The sequence below is a fragment of the Myotis yumanensis genome, unplaced genomic scaffold (assembly GCF_028538775.1).
Source record: "Myotis yumanensis isolate MYYU_CA2020_CCGP unplaced genomic scaffold, mMyoYum1.0.hap1 SCAF_6, whole genome shotgun sequence".
NCBI classification, from domain to species: Eukaryota; Metazoa; Chordata; class Mammalia; order Chiroptera; family Vespertilionidae; genus Myotis; species Myotis yumanensis.
The window spans coordinates 37,059,788-37,082,095 of record NW_027223757.1 but is presented as its reverse complement, the minus strand read 5'-3'; the positions used below and the strand labels follow the sequence as shown (position 1 = coordinate 37,082,095).

The following is a 22,308-nucleotide window of genomic DNA, read 5'->3' as shown; positions in this document are numbered from 1 at the left end:
ACCAAAACCCCACTGAAGCAAGTCTTGCCCCAGAGGGGTGTCTCCAGCACAGAAATTCTCCCTCTGCAGACACAGCTGATTCTCACAGCCAATTGCCCTGGAGGTCAATTCCTCCCAGTGATACCTACAACAATCAAGGCTTAACTACAACAAGACTGTGCACAAAGCCCACAAGGTGGTGCACCAAGAGTGTCCACCTCAGGTAATTGGGGAGGCTGAGCCACTGGGCCCTATAGGACACCTAGCACAGAAAGCCACTCTATCAACACAGGGAAGCATAAAAAATGCGGAGACAAAGAAACAGGACACAAATGACTGAAATGGAGAAAAGCAAACTACTGGATATAGAGTTCAAAACCACGGTTCTAAGGTTTTTCAAGAACTTTCTAGAAACCGCCGATAAATTCAGTAAGACCCTCAAAAAGTCTGGTGAGACTGCCAATAAATGTAGTGAGACCCTCAAAAAATCTAGTGAGACCCTCGAGGTTATGAAAAAGGACCAACTAGAAATTAAGAATATACTGACTGAAATAAAGGATATTATGCAGAGTTCCAACAGCAGACTAGAGCATTGCAAGAATCAAGTCAAAGATTTGAAATACAAAGAAGCAAAAAACACCCAACCAGAAAAGCAAAATGAAAAATGAATCCAAAAATACGAAGATAGTGTAAGGAGCCTCTGGGACAGCTTCAGGCATACCAACATCCGAATTATAGGGTTGCCAGAAGAAGAGAGAGAGCAAGATATTGAAAACCTATTTGAAGAAATAATGACAGAAAACTTTCCCTACCTGGTGAAAGAAATAGACTTACAAGTCCAGGAAGCGCAGAGAACCCCAAACAAAAGGAATCCAAAGAGGACCACACCAAGATACATCATCATTAAAATGCCAAGAGCAAAAGACAAAGAGAGAATCTTAAAAGCAGCAAGAGAAAGACAGTCAGTTACCTACAAGGGAGTACCCATATGACTGTCAGCTGATTTCTCAACAGAAACTTTGCAGGCCAGAAGAGAATGGCAAGAAAAATACAAAGTGATGAATGCCAAGAACCTACAACCAAGATTACTTTATTTAGCAAAGCTATCATTCAGAAGTGAAGGTCAGATAAAGAGCTTCACAGATAGAAAAAGCTAAAGGAGTTCATCACCACCAAACCAGTATTATATGAAATGCTGAAAGGTATCCTTTAAGAAGAGGAAGAAGAAGAAAAAGGTAAAGATACAAATTATGAACAACAAATATACATCTATCAAGTGAATCTAAGAATCAAGTGAATAAATAATCCAATGAATAGAATAAATTGGTGATTATAATAGAATCAGGGGTATAGAAAGGGAATGGACTGACTATTCTTGGGGGAGAAAGGGGTGTGGGGGATGCGGGAAGAGACTGGACAAAAATCGTGCACCTATGGATGAGGACAGTGGTGGGGGTAAGGGCAGAGGCTGGGGTGGGAACCAGGTGGAGGGGAGCTATGGGGGGAAAAAAGAGGAACTACTGTAATAATCTGAACAATAAAGATTTAATTTAAAAATAAAAATAAAAAGACAGATTACCTTGTTTTTTATTTTCTGCTTCTGCGAGGAGCCGATCTCTCACAGCATTAATAGCTTCTTGAGTGGCCTCAGCTATAGTATTTTTTCTTAACGTATCAAGGGCTTTATCAAAACGTGGCTGAACAAGTTTGGCATAGTCAACTACCTGCAAAGAATATTTGAAAAAACCAACATAAGCACAGTTACACATTGTTCACCTATAAGTATAAATCTATATCTATATCTATATCTATATCTATATCTATATCTATATCTAATCTATATCTATGTCTATATCTATGTATCTGTATCTATGTCTATTTCTATATCTTTACCTATCCTAAAAATCTTTTTCTTAATATTATTTTTTGAAATATGTTTTTTATTGATTATTTTTAGAGAGAGAGGAAGGGAGAGAGAGAGAGAAATACTGAAGTGAGAGAGAAACATCGATCAGTTACCTCTGTATGCACCCTGACAGGGGATTGAACCAGCAACCTGGGCGTATGCTCTGACTGGGAATCAAACTGGCAACCCTTTGGTGTTTGGGACTACACTCAACCAGCTGAGCCACACTGGCCAGGGCTAGCTTACAAATCTTTAATGCTACTTGAGCTTTGTTATTTTCAGAATTCATGGATTTTTCAACACTTGCTTTCATAGAAATTCAGTCATATTTTTCATGTAGGACTATATATCTATTTATGACTGCATCATGTAATATATCTTCAAGTTACATATATTTTAAAAATCAACTTTGTATAATTTACATATAATAAAAGGTAACCATTTTAAGTATGCAGCTTGATGAGTTTACATAACAACAACCACAATCAAGATAAGAACATTTATAGCGCCTCCAAAGTGCCCTCATGCTTCCTTATAAGTTCCTATGTAATCTTTTCCAAGCTTTCCCCCTTTATCGCATTGTTTTTGGGATTCATCAATATAATTGTATATGTCCGTAATCTGTCAGTTTATTGCTGAGTGGTATCCCTGTAAAAATATATCTTTTTTTTTAGTTCATCTACTGATGGACATTTGGGTGTTTTCCACTTTTTGGCTATTATCAGTAAAACTGTAGTGAACATTTCTGAAGAAGTCTGTTTGTGAACACACGTTTTCATTTCCCCGGGGTAAATATCTAGGAGTGGAATTACTGGGTCATATGGTAAGCGTATATTTGACTTTATAATTAGCAATTAAACTGTTTCCAGAGTGGCTGAACTAGTTTGCATTCCTATCAGCAATGTGTGAAAGTTGCATTTACTCTACATCCTCACCAACACTTGATTTGTGAATCTTTTAAATTTTAACCATTCTAATGGGTCTGAAGAAGGGCTTTGATGTATTTTAAATTTACATTGCCTCACTCATTAGTAATTTTGAGCTTCTTTTTAGCACTTCTTGGTAACTCACTTACCTTCTTTTTTTAAGATGTGTCAACTTTGGCCCATTTAAAAAATTGGATTAAAATTTTATATATATTCTGAATGTAAGTCTTTTGTCAGGTAGGTAATATTCTTCATATTTAACTGTTACAAGTAGATTTTTACATGCCTTTTAAATTTAAATAATATTTCCATACCTCTAGATTCCATTTTGCTTTTCCTTCAATATCTTACATTATTTTATTCTATACCAATAAATATACATTCATACCATTACTTTTAGTGGGTGTGCAGTAATGTATTAGCTAAATATATTACAAGTTATTTAACTAAAATACCAATAATATGTACTTAAGTATATATGTTTTTTATATTATAAACTAGGCTATGATGAATATACTTATGTATAACTCTTTTAAAAATATATATATATTTGATTGATATTTTCACAGAGAAGAAGGGAGAGGGATAGAGAGTTAGAAACATCGATGAGAGAGAAGCATCGATCAGCTGCCTCCTGCACATCTCCTACTGGGGATGTGCCTGCAACCAAGGTACATGCCCTTGACCGGAATCGAACCTGGGACCCTTCTGTCCCCAGGCCGATGCTCTATTCAGTGAGTCAAACCGGCTAGGGCTTATGTATATCTCTTTGATAGTTTCTATAAAATAGAATTGACAGTTCAAAGGATATGCATGGGTTTTAGGCTTTTATACATATTTCCATCACCATCCCTAATGGTTATACCCTTAGCAGCAGTGTATGAGAACGTGCTTTCCCCCATCCTAATCACAAATGGGTCGTTAATAGTGATCTTTCAACTCTAACAGCTGACATGACATCTCTCTAGTTTTTTGCCATCTCTCCGCTTAATGGCTATTTGTATCTATTTTGTAAATTGCCTGTTGGCTATATATTTTTTCCATTGCAGCTTCCTCTGTATATTGATTTTTAAGAACTCTTTATATTTTAAAACTGTAATTCCTTTGTCTGATACACACTGTGATGGTTTTAAAACATGTCCACAAATCCTTTAATACTCCTCCCCACAGAAGGTGGAATCTAATTCCCCTCGCATTCCATATAGGCAGGACTTAATGACTAGCTTTAAATGAAAGAGTATGATGCATTTTTCATTAAAGCAGTGAAAGGCCAAACCACAGTGATAGGACACACCCATAATGCTTATAATAAAAAAAGAACTTGTAGCCAGGCGGAAGTGGTTCAGTTGATTTAGCATCATCCTGTGCACTGAAAAGTTACCGGTTTGATTCCCGGGCAGGGCACATACCTGGGTTGCAGGTTTGATCCCCAGTGGGGGCATGTACAGAGGGCAAGCAATTGATGTTTTCTCTCTCCCTCCCTCTTTCCCGCTCTACCTCCCTCCCTCCCTCTCTTCTTCTCTTTCTCTCTCTAACCATGTCCTTGGGTGAAGATTAAGAAAAAAAAATTGTATGGTCAACACACAATACAATGTACAAATGATGTATTATGAAATTGTACACCTTAAATCTATGTAATTTAATTAACTGATGTAACTCCAATACATTCAATAAAAAAGAAAAAGAATTTATATGTAGACAATATAAGGAACTCCTACTGATAATATGCAAAAAAAGTTTTAAATGGGCAAGAGACTTGAAAAAAATACTTTTAAAAAAGAATATATGAATGGTCAATAAACATGAAAGAAGTCATTAAAGAAGTGCAAATTAAAACCATAGTGAGAAACACCTGTTGAAATGCCTAAAGTAAGAAAGATTGCCCTTAACAAAAGTTGGCAGGAATGTGGACTAACAGAACTCTCATACACTGCCGACAGGATTATAAATTGGTAAAACTAGTTTGGAAAACAGTTGGCATTACCTATACAAAGTGAACATATTCATACATCCCTATGTCCCAGAAATTTTACCCCTACATATAGCTCCAAAATATATAAAGATATGCATGTGTACACTGACAGACAAGCATAAGAATGTTTAGAGCAATATTATTCCTAATACCCCAAACTGGAGTTAACCCAAGTTTTATTAACACTCAACTGCATAAACAAATTGTAATATAATTCAATCAATATAATACAATCCTATATAATAAAAGCCTAATATGCTAAGTGTCGAGTCGTCCAGTTGGCCATTCAACCAATCAAAGTGTAATATATTAATGATATGCTAAGGCCACTCAACTGCTTGCTATGACATGCACTGACCACCAGGGGGCAGACAGTTGACTGGTCAACCAGTCGTTATGACGTGCACTGACCACCAGGGGGTAGGTTAGCTTGCTGCTGGGGTCCAGCCAATTGGGACTGAGCAAGATGGGCTGGACATGCCCTGGAGCCCTCCCGCAGTCCCTCCTGGCTGGCCAACCTCCTGCATCCCTTTCCGGCCCCGATCATGCACTAGTGGGGTCCCCTGGCCTGGCCTGTGCTCTCTCGCAATCAAGGACCCCTTGGGGGATGTCAGAGAGCCAGTTTTGGCCCGAAGGTGGAACAACCTGTTTCTATGATGTGCACTAACCACCAGGGGGCAGATGCTCAACACAGGAGCTGCCCCCTGGTGGTCAGTGCACTCCCACAGTGGGAGCACTGCTCAGCCAGAAGCTGGGCTCACAGCTGGCAAGTGCATCAGCAGTGGTGGGAGCCTCTCCCGCCTCTGCAGCAGTGCTAAAGATGTCCGACTGACGGCTTAGGCCGGGCGCAGGCTGGGCTGAGGGACCTCTCCTCCCCAAGTGCATGAATTTCATGCACTGGGCCTCTAGTAAAACAATAAAAATAAAAAATATATAGCTATATGCAATACCATGCATAAATAAGATGCATTACATATCACAATCATAATGTTAAGTAAAAGGAACCAGGCACAAATAACATAAACTGTTTACGTCCATAAAGAAACACATGTAAAAGTAACCTATGGTATGTGGACATATAGTTACATGGTAAAACCATAAAAGAAAAGCACCGAAGTGAACACTATAAAGTTCCGGGCAGAGGTTCTCTTTGTGGAGGAGTAAGAGGACTGGTGTTGGGAAGAGGCATGAGGGGCCTTCTGGGATGCTGGCAACATTCTCTATTTGACCTGGGTGGTGGTTATATGGGGGTTTGTTTTGTGATAGTTCAGTGAGTTTCAACTTTTCTGTATGCTTGTTATATTTTACAATAAAACAGTTCAAAGCAAATAGAAAACGTTACCCCTGTGTTTAAAAGAACTCAACAGGACTCGAAGTAAGTTCAGACTCCTTCCTAGGCCCTGCATAGCTCTGACTACATCTTCAGCCACCTTCATCTTGTGCCATTCCTCCTTTCACGCCCTACGCTCTCGCCATGCTGGCTTTCATATCATTCCTCTACACACCAATCCCTCCTCAAATGCTTTGGCTCTGTCTTCACATCACATCCCAAATCTGCTCACTTCTTCCCACCTCTACTGCTATCTCTCTGGTCCAAGCTGAACGCAACTTCTCTTCAGTTACTGAGTGTGGAGAACAAGACCACTGAGGGGGAGGTCAAGCAGTTGGCAGGCCAGGGAGCTGGGAGGGTCATCCTAGTTATTACTGAAACCACCAAGAATGATGACAGGAGTGAGTACGTTATAGAGAACTCTCCACATATCCACTCCACGGTGAGCAGGAGGGGTATAACCCAGGAGACCTGTGGAACCAGGAGAGGTAATGGGTGGTGTCATCTGTACGACTTGACAGTCAAATCTGGGGCTTTGGGGAAGCAGGGAGGGGCTATGGTCTGGAAGCGACAATGAACAGCAAGGGGGATGCCTTTCCCACTCCAAGCCCAAAGGACAATTACCCAAATGACAGCGTAAAATTAAGAAAAGTCAGTACAAATCCTACAAATTCACAAATCCTACAAATTATAATCAAGTTTAAATAGGTAGAAAGCTAGCCAGCTAGCTGGCGTAAGTAGCTACCTTTCCTTTGTAATGTTCTGCAAGCAAATTGCAAAGTGTTGTTTTCCCTGAAGATGGAGGTCCAAATACAAATACTTTGAATGGTGGTGCAGGCATTGGTGGGAGAAGGTAGGGACGTGGGTTCAATAAAAATGCTTTTAATGTTTCTTCTGATGCCAGACAGTACATTTTACCTAGAAAACTTAAAATACAGCACCATGATAAACAACTGAAAAGAGATATGGGGAAGTTTTGAAATTAAGTTCTGAAAATTGTTACTTACCTCACAGAAAGGTCAGCCATTCCTGGATAAACGTTACCTTCTTTTAAAGTCACAGGACATGAGCGTCCCCATCTGCTTCTCCGCCATCTATATCTTGGTGCAATAAGTTTATAAGATGCAAGAGTACGAAACAGCTCATCCTATTAAAAACATTAAATGTGTGGGCATAAGTTTTGCTGAAATCAATGCCATTATTTCATTTCTTATTTGATAGTGCTGTAACTTTCTAAGAAATAATTTAGAAAGCAAATTTTGGCTTTTTTTCTTAATTGCAACCATTCTGTACTTGTCTAAGATTTAATAGGCATATAGTTTTCATTTCTGTTATAAGACCTTGTTTGAATTTTACTGAGCATTTTCTCTTATAAGGTAGAATGAGCATAAGCTAGCTAGAGCATTTTCTATGATCTCAGAAAACAGATACTGAAAAAATTATTATTGAAAGGATTTGAAAATGTACCAAATTCTTAGTCAATTTACCTAAGTTTTTAAATAGTAAGATGCTATATACAAATTATTTTTGCATTTATTTAGCTCTTCCTAGAATGTAAAGTTGCCCTCAGCAATTCTTTCTGTTGATGATCTCCAGAGAAGTTAACGACTTCTCTACAGGCTGCAGATTACTGAAAGGTTCACTGTCCTTGGGCTACCTTAGCAGGGACAAGAGAACTGGGGAGAGAAGGCATGGTGGGCAACTGCCAAGGGTGACAGGGTCCACGTTGGCTCCCTCCCACCTTCAGATGTGGATCTCACATTAGCTGCTTGCTCCAGAGTTGACTGTGGAGGATAGATGAGAGTGGGAGCTATGGTCTTGCCTGGACCACTGCAGCATCCCAGAGCAAAGAGGCAGGCACAGTACAAAGATGTTGCATGAGTGTCCCCACCTGAAGGCTGGGAGAAGTAGCTAAGTGCAAAGGAAACTGTCGATGCGTAGGGGAGCTACATGAGACTGAGAACCTTGTTGGTGGCCCTCCTTCTCCCCGCCCCTTCTCCATGGAATCCACAGGTGAGCTAGGGACTGAGATGTACTCAGACCAGTCAGGAGGCAGTCACTCTTTCCTTATCATCCTTATTTCCTGTCCCAACTTGGGAAAAATGTTTTAATAGCTGACCATGTTTCTGAAGCCGCATGTGTACAGGTGCTGAGGGGCTACCAGAAGATGAGCTTTCAAATAAGCTGGATGTTAGAGTCTTAAAAACTATCAGACTCCCTCTGCTTAACAAGGCAGATAACACATGCATTTGTGCTTGCTGCTTCCCAAAACCTCGTGAAAATGACAGCAGGGGAATGAACGCAGGAATAGACTCACGAGGACACCGACTGGGAGAAGAGACCAGAGGAAGTGATAGCGGACCCTCCACGGCTACACATTTTTGTAGCTAGAAAGCAGATGGATGAGTGGACGCTGACTTAGATCAGAAAAAGCTAAATGCTCAGTGTGGCGACAGGGATGGGTGTGTATGGGAGGGGTGGGGGTGGGGACAACAAGGATCAAGTTCATTCACTCTTCAGAATCCTCCAGAAGCTCATGACCTGTTGACACTAGGCACCTCCGAAGATGGGGAATGGACAGCAGAAGATAGTGAGACTGGCCACAAAACTTTAAAAGGAGGTGCTAGTGGCCAACGCCACTCTCCATCTCACTCTGAGTCAGCCAACTCTGTCCCTCAGCCCCACCACCCACCACCTCTCCTGCAACCAGAGGCTTCATATTTGGAGAGACTAGACCAGAGGATCTTGTAAGAGGGACCCCAGACCCAGCCACGGTGAGAGGAAGCACAGGAAAGTCGACAGTTATAGCCACTACGCTCAAGCTCGCCTCCCACCGAGCCTCTAGCTGAGGAACCTCTGGACCCTTCCATGATCCAGCAGCTACCCGGTTAATGCCTGGCACAGCTGAGGCTCCTCGGCGCTGCTGCCAGCTCTGCTGTGATTGGGTGAATGACCCTGCACAGCTCAGCTAACTTGCTGGGCCCAGCACAAAATAAAAATGCAGAGTCTTTGTTCTAAAGTGATTAAACATTTCAAGACTGACAGCTCAGCATTAAACTAATTGTGGGGCCCTTCTAAGCATGGGGTTCATGTGACCGCACAGGTCGCTAGCCCATGATGCCAGCCTTGCCCCTTCAATATAGATGTTAGCTATTTTGAATATTACCATTGGTTTTAGGCATTTTACAAGGGTCATTTTATATAATACTTATAATGACACCATGTGGTAGGGGATAGCCTCCCTGTTTCAAACAATTGAACAAAAGGTAAGGTTAAGCAAAGTCACAGGCTGGTAGGCTGTAGATCTGGAATTCAAATCTGCCTGATTTGAATACCGGTCCTGTCACTGTCTACTGTGCTGGATGCCCGCCTGCCCTGCCCTTCCTCCCACCACAAACTCTCACGCCCACCCCACCCCCACCCCACTCCTCTCTCACAGCACATCAAACGTGTCAGCTCTCACACTCTTGCCAGCAGGTTCCAGTTCACACTGAGGTCCTGTGCCTCTCACCCCTTTATGCCAGTGGTTCCCATCCCTGGCTGCATAGTAGAATCTGCAAGGATGTTTTTGGTTTAAAAAATTTTTTTTAACTGTGGTAAATCATATATAACCTAACATTTACCATTTTAACGATAGTAAGTGTACAATGCAGTGGCATTAAATACACTCAGAATGTTGTGCAACTATCACCACTCTCCATTTCCAGAGCTTTTTCAAAAACCCAAACAGAAACTCGGCACCTATTAAACAGTAATGTCCCCTTCTCCTTCTCCCCGCAGCCCCTGGTAATCTCTGTTTTATGTTCTGCTCCTTTGAATTTGCCTAGTCTAGATCCGTGGTCAGCAAACCGCGGCTCGGGAGCCACATGAGGCTCTTTGGCCCCTTGAGTGTGGCTCTTCCACAAAATACCATGTGAAGCCGTGTACATACAGTGTGATTGAAACTTCATGGCCCATGCGCAGAAGCCGGTATTTTGTGGAAGAGCTGGTATTTTGTGGAAGAGCCACACTCAAGGGGCCATAGAGCCGCATGTGGCTCGCGAGCCACGGTTTGCCGAGCCGCAGTTTGCCAACCACTGGTAGGTGCCCAAGTGTAATTACACAGTATCTGTCTTCTGTTTCTGGCTCATTTTGCCAGCACAAATGTTTTCAAGGTTCATCGATGTTTTAGCATGTATCAGAATTTAATTTCCTTTTAAGACTGAATAATATTCCATTGTGTCTACATACCACACTTTGTTTATCCACATGTCCATTAGTAGATATTTGGGTTGTTTCCCCTCCTTGCTATTTGCTATGAATATTGATGTACAAATACCTGTTTGAGTCCTTGCTTTCACTTCTTTTGGGTATATCCATAGGAGTAAAATTTCTGGATCTTATGGTAAATTTATGTTTAATATTTTGAGAAAATGCCAAACTGTTTTACACAGGAGCTGCACCATCCTCGACAATACCTGTTATTTTCCATTTCTTGGATACACATACATATATGTACTTCTTAATACTTAATGGTGGTAATCTTGGAGTCTTGATTTGTATTTCTCCAATGACTAGTGATTTGAGATTCTATTCGTGTGTTTATTGGCCATTTATAAATCACCTTTGGAGATGTAAGTCCTTTATATCCAACTCCCTTATATTGATTTTCTAAAGCTCACCTGCCTTTAGCTGAAGGGCACCCATCTAAAGTCCTTCAAAACGTGCAGAAACTTCAAGATTTATCAAGCATGATAAGCCAAGGTTCTTGAGTGTCCCAAACTTTAAAGTGGGGTTCCTCAAACTTAAGTGGGGATAGACATCTTCTCTGGATGTCGTAAAAATACATTTCCAGTTCCCACCTACAGGCAGACATTCCGGTTCAGTCATTCTGGGATGTGGGCCTCCGGAATCTGTATTTGCGGGAAGCTGCCCAGGTGACTCTTGGGAGGTGGTCTGGACTGCCAGGGAGAAACAGGGCTTGAGGCATATAAACAGTGACTCCGTTGTACACAGTCACAACTTCTGCCCGTTTGTGAAGGAGAGGCCAGGCATCCTTAGTCACATATCATATGAACTATAAATGCAGGCAATCATTTCTAAGGACAACCTTTCCAGCTGGGAAATTCCTCCAGTTTTATGGGTCCTTTAAATTTTTCCTTCATTGATGACCTCAAAGGGGGGGCTCAGAACACAGCCTCTGTCCTCCTCAGGCCCTGTCTTCCCTTTCAGCACCAGTTTGTTTACTCAAGTCCCAGCACATATTCCAGCTACGTTTACCCATGAAGATCGAGGGATTTCATGTCACAGGATAACACAAGGACCTTCCTTCAAAGATTGCTTTATTTGAATTATGTCATCTATTTAAAATTCAGGTGTTTTGTTTTTTAATTTCTATTCATATAGGGGAAACTGAACTTTCCAGTAAGATTAAATCTCCAGTTAAAGCCCTGTGGCCCCCTTAGCACTTAGCATTTATAATTTGATCACCGTCATATCCACAGTACATCAGTGCCTGGAACACAGCAATTATTCCAAAATGCTGGTTGAATGATTGAAGAAATGAATGAGTGCTTATAGAGTTCAGGGCTTTTATGTCTCTGCTTTCTCTGGTGCTCAAAATTTTAAAAGTGAACTTGGTTTCTTCTTTCTCATTATTCCTGTGATTTGGTTGTTCTGCTTTCATTGTTTCTCTTTGTTTCATAACTTTTGTTTTGTTATGTTTGGTATCTATAAGAATATTGTGATAATATTACAGCTTCTTCCCAGAAATCAAATTCATTTTTAGAAGAGGCATTCCAAAACTCCTTTTAAACCTTGGATACAGCCGAAACCGGTTTGGCTCAGTGGATAGAGCATCGGCCTGCGGACTGAGAGGTCCCGGGTTCGATTCCGGTCAAGGGCATGTACCTGGGTTGCGGGCACATCCCCAGTGGGGGATGTGCAGGAGGCAGCTGATCGATGTTTCTCTCTCATCGATGTTTCTAACTCTCTATCTCTCTCCCTTCCTCTCTGTAAAAAATCAATAAAATATATTAAAAAAAAAAACAAAAAAAAACCTTGGATACAAATTAAGGTAACAATATATAGTAAGAAGGTTCACTTTCAAACAGTTAAAAATAACTTACATTGTCCATTACATCATTCAGTTCTTCCTCTGCACTCTGAAGTTTAGTTAAAACAGCTGCTCTTCTTAGGTTCAGATAGTTAAGTCGCTCTATGACTGTCTAAATTGAAGGAACAGATCTTTAAATACATTGTTCAAACTGGCATTTGAGGATTTCAAATATTCTGAAAAAGTGACGAGCTCATGAGTAGAAATCATCCTTGCTTTTTCCTAGCTTCTGGTTGTTTGCTGGTAATCTATGGTGCTCCTTGGCTTATAGATGCATCACTCCAATCCCTGCCTTTGTTGTCACATAGCCAACTTCTCCCTGTGTGTCTGAGTCTCTTCTCTAATAAGGACACCAGTCACATTGCAATAGGGCTCACTGCACTTCAGTATGACCCCATCTTAACTTGATTATATCTGAAAAGATCCTATTTCCAAATAAAGTCACATTCATATGAGGTTAAGACGTCTTTTGGGGGGACACAATTCAACCCATAACAGTCCTCCCTCTGGTCCTCAAATATTCATGTCCTTAGAGGTCTAGCTCTACGGGACCTCTTTGGGCGGAGGGAAGACAGCCATGTGAAGACAGAGGCAGACGCTGGAGTTATGCTGCCACAAGGGAGGCCTGGGGCTACCAGAAGCCAGAAGAGGCAAGGATGGATCCTCCACTATAGGCTTTGGAGGGAGCATGACCCTGCCAACACGCTGATTTTGGACTTCTGGCCTCCGGAACTCTGAGAGAATAAATTCCTGTCATTTTAAACCATCTAGTTTATGGTACTTGGTTATGGCAGCACTAAGAAACTAATACAGACACTCTGTGGAAGAATTTGAAACATAGAGTCTGAGATGAGAGAGGGTGAGGTAGACAAAGTCCTGATGGTACATGGTAATCTGTGGTAGACTGCATTGTGAGTTCACAGTTCACCCTCCCCTCCCTTCCCTTGCTTGTTCCCTAGTTCATGTTGGATAAAGTACACTCCCTATCCCACTGGTGTTGAGCTTCTCCACGGAATTTGGTTTGGCCAGTGGAATGTGGGCAGAAGGGCTAGGGTCCCATGCCAAATGGGGCCTTAACAGGCTTGGCAAGTTTCAACCAGACCTACTGGAGTTTCTACCTTCAAACTGAGGAAAGTGTGTTACAAAAAGTACTCAAATTTTGAATACATTTTGAAGCAGAAGCCTGCTTTGTATGCTTGATGGATTGAATGTAGGATGTGAGAGAAAGATAAGAGCAGCTTGGAATTTTCAGCTCATCCCTTATCCTCCAGAGAAGGGAGATGGGCTAAAACAGAGTTATTAATTAGTCATGCCTATGCAAAAAAGCCTCCATAAAATCCCAACAGTATGAGGTTTGGGCTTCCAGGTTGGCGAACATGTCTACACCAGGAGGTTGACACACCCCAACTCCACGGGGACAGAAGCTCCTGAGCCCGGGACCCTCTCAGACCCCACCCTATGTATCTCTTCATCTGGCCGTTCATATGGATCCTTTATCATGTCCTTTAACAAACTAGTCCTTTAGGTGCCCACCCACCATCCAGGGGCCATCCAGGAGCTGACTCAGAGTCACCTCAAAAGAATCAAAGATGCTTCCAGTGCTCTTATCTCTTAGGAAACTGCAAGCATTTGGGAGCTCTGTGCCAGGAACCAGGTGCAGAGACCCATATATATTTTCTATTATCTCACAGATATCTAACAGTCACCTCAGTTTTAAACATGCAAGATAAAACTCATGACCCACTATCACACCCACTCCAACTCAAACGCACTCCTCCCAGTCTTCCCCTCTCAGTAACGTCAAATCCATCCTTCCAGCTGCTCATCCTTAGACTTTTCAATTTTCAAATAATTTCAGATTATCTCTCACCAGACTGGCTTCTGCCCTTCTGCCACACCAATTTACAACCCCAACAGCAATGTATGAGGGTTCCAATTTTTCCACAACCTTGCCAACACTTGTTAGTGCCTGTTTTTGTTGTTGTTTTTTCATTTCAGCCGTCTTAGTGGGTGTGCAGTGGTATTTCATTATGGCTTTGTTTTGCATTTCTCTAACGACTCATGTTGAGCATCATCATGAGCTTATTGGCTACTATTTGCTTTAACTTTTCTTTGAGGCAATTTTTGCCATACAGAGATTTTAGATTTAAGTGTAGTTTTGATTTTAATATAAACAAAATGAATAAATACAACACCAAGTTTTTAAGTGTCAAAATAAATGTTTCAAACAATAAATGGTTAAAAATGTAAATATCTTTCTGATGTTCGTTAAAATAAGTACAAGCCAGTCAACAACTTTTTGATTTTCTAAACTGTGGGATATTTTTATTAAAAATTGCACTCACATTAAAGAGGTCCTCTGGGGGCTTATTTCCATCAAGCTCAATGAAATACTGGGGATTGTGTTCAGCCATTATTTCCTACAGATAATAGAAAAGAAACCTTATAATCGAGGATCATTGGGAAAACTGAATACAAGAGCAGAGTCTTAATATACTATGAGGAAATCTTGAAGTCTAAATTGTGTTACACATGACACAATGTATGTTGTTTTCAGTGCTCGAGCTATTCAAAATGACCATACTGACTTCTATTCCTTTCAGCAGGGTATGGGTGTTTGCTTTACCATATTCTCGCTAGCATTAGGACGTCTTATTCCTGGTTCATCTTCTAAAATTTGATCATGAAAATGATACTTCATTATTCAGATTAGCATTTCTTCATAATCAGAGAAGCTGAAAAATTTTCGAGAGGCCTGTTCCTCTTTTGTCTTTCATTTTTGTGAACTGTCTGCTCATATTTGTGGTCTATTTATCTCGGAAGGGTGAGAACTTACAGGTTAAAAACAATCATTTCTATGGCTTTTTCATAATTGATGTGGGTATATTTCCAGGTTATCTTTTGAGTAAGGTTTTTAATTTTTTTATTTCTTGAAGTCTTACATGTAATGAAATTGAAGCTATCATTTTTTCCCTTTGTGATCGCATCACTTGTTCGGCTGAACATCTGTTAAGCATTTACCACTTGCCATTCTTTGTGCACTGCACTGGGCATCGGTGATGCTAGTATGTAAGACCTTGTCCCAACCCTTGAAGAGACTAGCTCTGCTTATTTTCCCCTGTAAATACAGTTTTCTAATTTTCTGAATCTGATTTTAATTATGCTTTATTTCATACCCAGTGCCAACCACTTAACACATTGTGCACCAGTAGTTTTATTGCTAGCTTTACCCAGTGGCCAGATAAGTTTCTATTGAATGAGTACAAAAAACGTTTTACAAAGTATCATACTTTCAAAAGACATTAGCTTGTAATAACATGTAATAAATAACTTCAAAATGCAATGGGTATTTAATTTTAAGACGTGCCTTTAACATTTATGTAAAACACTGTGTCATATGAAAACACGAGAATGCTTGTGATCGGCCTGCAATGTGTTAAGGACTATGCAGGAGGAAGGAATGTTATACATAGACATGTAAATGACTGTTAAGAAGCTGTGTTTAAAGGCCATGGACAGAGAGGAGGAAGAGAGGAATAAAAGATATACAGGAGAAACAATTAAATTTCTCATTTTGGGGGGTAGATCATAAGAATTAAAATGATCCACATATTTGTCTTTAAAATATATGAGCATTATAAAACAGCATAAAACAAATTATTTTAGTTTCTCTATCCGATGGGAAGAGGCAACTTGAAGACTTGTTTTTTATTTATTTTTGTTGTTGCTTAGCATGATGTCTAGCCAAATACCCAAGCTTAATAAATTTATTCTTGTTGAATAAATTTTGAATACAAATTTGGCTATCTCCCCTGGATTTTTGGCCATATAAAATATGTTTTTCACATAATTGTAATCTTAGTAATCATATTTTAAATGCTAAATAATTACAAAAATGATGGCTTTATCATGTTTACATATAACCAACTTTGAATAGGGTACTCACAGAAACCAATCTGGGGGTAATGCTTCTTTAGATTGCAATTTAAATAAACTTTAGAATAAAAGATGTACCTTAAGTGTACATTTGTTTTGATAAACCCATAAATTACAGATTGAAAATGATTTCACAAAAATAGTCTGTTAGCATGGGTTTTCCAATCTCCAACCATATATGAATCCCCTAGTAACTTTTGAAAAAATGCAGTCCATTTATCATGTTTCAGCAACACTGATGCTTTATAAGAGTAAAATAATATTGTTTTGTGAAACAGCCTTTGGGAAGGAAGCCTTATTCTAATAGCATTTTACCAAATTCAAGTGGAGGAGAACCAGAAAGATGACATATGGGGGTGAATAAGTGTGAGAGCTATTTAACTAGCGATAGAACACAAATATCTATATTCCCATTTTTAGCAATATATCTTGTTCTTACTTCTAAAGCATGAAGAATCATATCCTTATAAAGTTTAACGATGTTCTCAATATTTTCCAAATAATCCTCTGGCCTCTGAACTAAATGTTGAAGAATTTCAGCCACCACCTGCATTTCAGCAATAAATGCCTAAATGGAAAATAAAAGATTTTAAATATCTTTATGTTAATGATTATTTAATTTATAAGCCACATCCCTCCCTCCTTACATCTAGATGCCATTTTGGTGTGAGAAGCAGACAGAAGGGAAAATTAAAGTCTGAGGATTTTTATTTAAGAGAGATTAAACATCTTATGGGGCCCTTATCAGATGGAATAAAACTTGAGATTGACTTTGGTATTTAGTAATTTCTTTGTACTTCTCAATGAGTATGGAACAGCAGGGAAAGAACATCATCTTTTTAGAGACAAAATAAAGAAATTAAAGAAAACCTGAGCTACCAGTTCATTCATTCACTCATTCAGTAAAGATTGATCGGGTGCCCATTATGTGCAAGCAGCTCTAGGAACCTGAAATACTAAAGTGAATAAAACCAACTAAGTCGCTGGGGATAATGGACCATGCACTCCAGTTGGGGTAGGAAAAGCATAAACAAGTAGACAAATGAACAGATAACAGGTTAGGTGGTATTCAGTATGAGGAAGAAGGATGATGCAGGATAGAGGGAATGGAGAATCATGGGAGAAGGTGCTATTTTAATCCGGTGGTCATGGAAGAGTTCCTGGAAGAAGTAATAGTTGAGCAGAACCCAGAAGGAAATGAGGGAGAGAGCCACACAGATTTCTGGAAAATAATATTTCAAGGCAGCGGGAATGATGCATGTAAAAGTTCTCAGCCCAAGGCCTAAAAATGTTCAGTATCGTACTTATTATTCTATTATTATTTTATGTAAGATCTGCTATTTTCTGTTATCCATGGGATCATTTAATGTAATTCTCATGAATGTTAAAAAGTACAGCATATGGTACGGGGATGTTACCTCTTCTTCTTCTTGCTCTTCCTCTTCTTCCCCTTCCTCTTCTCCTTTTACTTCTTTATGGGCTTCTTTCTTCTTTTTCCTTCGATTCTCAATGACTTCCGGATCCCACTGCTCTCTTGAGTATATGTACCCGGTAGTACTGTGCTGCCTTTGCCCAGAAACTTTTTGGCATAGATCATAGTCAGGGCACTAAGGAACATTAGTAATCATTTAAAACATGTTGAATATGCTTTTACTGCCTATTCACATATTATGCAACACATAAACCCCAAAATTCTTTAAAACCCCAAGCAAATGTCGTATTTTAAGTGTTATTTTGTGCCAGGTTTCATTATATAAACAACCTTTATGGTATGTCAACATTTTTTGTTTGTTTTTTGTTCTTTTAAAAAAAAATTTTTTTTATTGTTGGAAGTATTACATACCTCCTTTTTCCTCCATTGACCTCTCCCAACCCTCCCCCACCAACAATTTTCTTTATCCAAAATTAATATATGTAATAAACGTCAGAAGTTTTAAGATAACAAAGAGGGTTAGACAAACAGTAAAAAGAGTTAGAGAAATACAGTAGAAAGTCAGTTTAGCCTGCACAGAAAGATTCTGTCAAATTAATTTCATGAGGAAAGAAGATGTGGTGTATATATATATATATATATATATATATATATTATTCAGCCATAAAAAAGAATGATATCTTATCATTTGCAACAACAAGGAAGAACTTAGAGCAGTGGTTCTCAACCCTGGCTGCACATTAGAATCACCTGGGAATCTTTTTAAAATCCTGATTTCTGGGCCTCATCCTCCGGAAATTCTGTTTCTTTGTTATGGGGTGAGGCCACAACATTAGTAACAAAGAAACAGAATTTCCGGAGGATGAGGCCCAGAAATCAGGATTTAAAAAAGATTCCCAGGTGATTCTAATGTGCAGCCAAGGTTGAGAACCACTGACTTAGAGGATATTATGCTAAGTGAAAGAAGCAACAGAGAATGACAAATACCATATGATTTCACTTATATGTGGAATCAAAAGACCAAAACAAACAAAACAGAAACAGACTCATAGGTACAGAGAACAAACTGATGGTTGCTAGAAGGGAGAGGAGTTGGGGGCGGGGGGTTGGGTGAAAAAGATGAAGGGAGTAAGAAGTGCAAATTGGTAGTTACAAACCAGTCACAGGGATGTACGGTACAGCATAGGGAATATAGTTAATAATATTGTAATAACTATGTATGATGTCAGGTGGGTACTAGACTTATTGGAGAGATCATTTCATAAATTGTATAAATGTCTAACCACTATGCTGGACACCTGAAACTAATCTATATATATAAAAGGCTAATATGCTAAGTGTCCGACCATTCAACTGGTCACTATGACACACACTGACCACCAGGGGGCAGACGCTCAAAGCAGGAACTGCTGTGACACGCACTGGCCATTTACAGAGAAAAGGCACCATGTACCTGGTGCCCACAAAGCAACACTCGGCTTCCCCCAAGTGGGACACTGTCCCTGCCACCACTCCACAGTGGCACCCCACCAAATCGCAGCCAACGCTGCCAAGACTCCACGGCGCAAAATGTGGCCCACAGCCCAGCCCAGCCCAGCCGGGAAACAGTCACTGTGGGCGCTGGGTAATGACATCATGTAGCAACGCCCAGCTTCCTCTCCCTAGTGACTAGTCTCTTTGGAGTTTCTTTAGCCCAAGAACCTGACTTGCTTTATAGCCAGGTACAAACATTTTACACTTTAACCAAATGTCTGTGAAGCGTTTTTCCATGTTTCATCTCATTTGATCCTCACAGAAATCCTGGAGTAGGTAGATAAGAGAGTTGGTAGAATCCTATTTTCTTTTCATTAGCTGGAAAATGGAGATTTTTAAAAATATATATATTTTATTGATTTTTTACAGAGAGGAAGGGAGAGGGATAGAGAGTTAGAAACATCAGTGAGAGAGAAACATCAATCAGCTGCCTCCTGCACACCTCCTACTGGGGATGTGCCCGCAACCAAGGTACATGCCCTTGACCAGAATCGAACCTGCGACCCTTCAGTCCACAGGCCAACGCTCTATCCACTGAGCCAAACTGGTCAGGGTGGAAAACGGAGATTTAGAAAGCTTAGAAACTTGACCCGACTGAAAAGTAAGAAATGGTGGACCTTGAAAATGACTTCAGGTTTCCTCACTGTGCAGAATATAATCAAAGACTGCTACAGTTAAATATTTTACCCTTTGTTCTCCCTGCGTGATCTACAATAATAACCTGCTTTGTGTTAATATTTACTGCTGTGTTGCTGACAATTACCTGAAAGAGAAGTTGGGGTGCTTCACTGGGCTGGAAAAAGTTTAGCTAAATCAGAAAGCAGGTCTAATTAAGCAAGTTTATCTATATATTTAAAGCTCTCTCTGGCGCCAATTGCACGTGTGTGTTTTGATCTGTCATTGTTGATTGTGAATTTGGTTGACACTTCTGTTATAGAGAAAGGGTGAATAGAGATATTAAAATATTTCTTCTAATTAATTTCCTTTCAATGTGCACGAATTCGTGCACCGGGCCACTACTAGAAAATGATATTAAATGTCAAATTGAAAAAAGTTAAGAAAAGGATGAGAATGGAGAAAAATGGGGGAATATCCACATATTTTCAACCAAAAGGTATACTGTGCATTGACAATATTTACAGTTTTATGGGTGAAGTATTTTATAAAATTCCAATCATTAATGGGACCTGAAAGGTCATTTATTCTAGTCCAAACTTTTCATTTTGTAAATGAGAAAACTGAGTCTGGATAGTAAAGAGAAACAAACCAAAACCAAAGTCTATAAGTAATTTCCTTCTTTCAAAGTGCTTTCCCATGTGTGATATTTGACTCAATTCTCAAACTAATCATGTAAGAGAAGTAATCCCATATTATGATTAAAGCCATTCTGCTGACCAGAGAAGAAATGTGCTGGCAGGTTGACTTTGGTCTCAGATCACAATGTCATGAGGGTAAACCACAACTTGGAGCCAGGCTTCTGGTCCATAGCCCATGTTCTGTGGCACATTAATAATGATAATAGGGTTTAGGGCTACATATCCTGCTCTGAATAATATTTAGGATAAAAAACTCTGGATGATGGTTTATCATTGTGGTCTCAAACATTATGGTGTAACTGTATATAGGGAATTGTAAATAGAAATTCCTGCTCTCCCGTGTGATTTAAATCTGGAGTGAGGCTTAGACATTCTAAAAAGCATTCTCAGTGACTCTCATGTGACAGTTCATGTACCACATCTTTGAGAAACAAAGAAGGCAAGAAACTTTAGGACCTTCCTTGCTCATTTTCTGATCTCTTCAGGCCACCTCTATGTGGCAAGGGGAGGGCTATTTATTGAGGCAAGACTTCTATTTAGACTTCCAAATCTTTCACAAAAAAATCTCAACCCATTCAGGTAATTTTTAAAATGTTTATGCTCTTATTCAACAACTCAGAATACCCACATTGCGGGTCCTTGACAAAGACTATTGCCTTGAGTTGTCTCCTGTTTTCACTTGTAGAAACTGATTAACAAGGGGGTCAGTCCGAAGGACATGCCTCTGAGCAGTGGTCCTCAAACTTCAGCGGTCACCTAAAGGACTTTTCAACAGATAGCTGGATGCCATCCCCAGAGTTTTTGACTTGTAGTTTGGAGGTGGGGCCACAGAATTTGATTTCTTTCTTTTTTTTTTTAAATTTTCAATTACAGTTGACATTCAATATTATTTTACATTAGTTTCAGGTATACATCAGGAATATGCACTTCTAACAAGCTTCTGAGTGCTGCTGATGCAGTTGGTTTGGAAACCATACTGTGAGAACCACTGCTGCAGGAGATCACTGGCCCTTAACCATATAACCATTTATATATATATATATATATATATATATATATATATATTTTTTTTTTGTAGTACAGACTCTTTAGAATATGATGAAAGACATAGGCTTTTATTTCATAAAAATGCACATACACATAAAATTTTGTACGTAATTTCAGGAGGTTCATGGTTGCTGAAGGAGTTATGGATCCCAGGCTAAGAACTTCTGCTCTAGAAATTCCAGGTTTTGTTCCCAAATAAGACTAAACCAGCGGTTCTCAACCTGTGGGTCGCCAACCTGTGGGTCTCGACCCCTTTGGAGGTCGAACGACCCTTTCACAGGGGTCGCCTAAGACCATCGGAAAACACATATATAATTACATATTGTTTTTGTGATTAATCACTATGGCTTAATTATGTTCAATTTGTAACAATGAAAATACATCCTGCATATCAGATATTTACATTATGATTCATAACAGTAGCAAAATTACAGTTATGAAGTAGCAACAAAAATAATTTTATGGTTGGGGGTCACCACAACATGAGGAACTGTATTAAAGGGTCGCGGCATTAGGAAGGTTGAGAACCACTGGACTAAACCATCATGTACTGTGTGTTGTGCTGAGTTCGGTCTCATATTAGGCCCTCTGATTGCACTGTAGAAACTGCCATGGGCACTCACTATCACACTTATAAATGGGGTTCAGGACTTCATTCTCTGCATTAACAATCTCTTAGAGTAAGATCCATGTAAGATATTTCTCTCCTTTTTAATTGGACTCGTTTTTCCTGAGGAATGGCTCGCTTGTCTTTTCATGGTCAATGTGAATTTTATGTAACTGGCCACACTTCCCCTTCCACTCTGGCTCATCAAACTTAGAACCAAATTGATGCCC

General features: G+C 39.8%; 1 protein-coding gene across 4 annotated transcripts in view; it reads right to left on the bottom strand.

Moving 5' to 3' along the window:
• AK9 (adenylate kinase 9) overlaps positions 1-22,308 on the bottom strand; it is a 108,069-nt gene that overhangs the window by 70,773 nt on the left and 14,988 nt on the right. For all 4 annotated transcript variants that reach the window (XR_011471843.1, XM_070417933.1, XM_070417935.1 and 1 more), the window contains exons 7-13: positions 17,562-17,750; positions 16,583-16,711; positions 14,553-14,627; positions 12,221-12,319; positions 7,121-7,260; positions 6,859-7,039; positions 1,559-1,703 (exon numbers count right to left, since the gene is read on the bottom strand). Coding sequence is in view for 3 of the 4 variants with exons in the window: in XM_070417933.1 (XP_070274034.1) it covers positions 1,559-1,703; positions 6,859-7,039; positions 7,121-7,260; positions 12,221-12,319; positions 14,553-14,627; positions 16,583-16,711; positions 17,562-17,750 (958 nt within the window). In the remaining variant the exon portion in view is untranslated. The remainder of the gene's footprint in view (positions 1-1,558; positions 1,704-6,858; positions 7,040-7,120; positions 7,261-12,220; positions 12,320-14,552; positions 14,628-16,582; positions 16,712-17,561; positions 17,751-22,308) is intronic.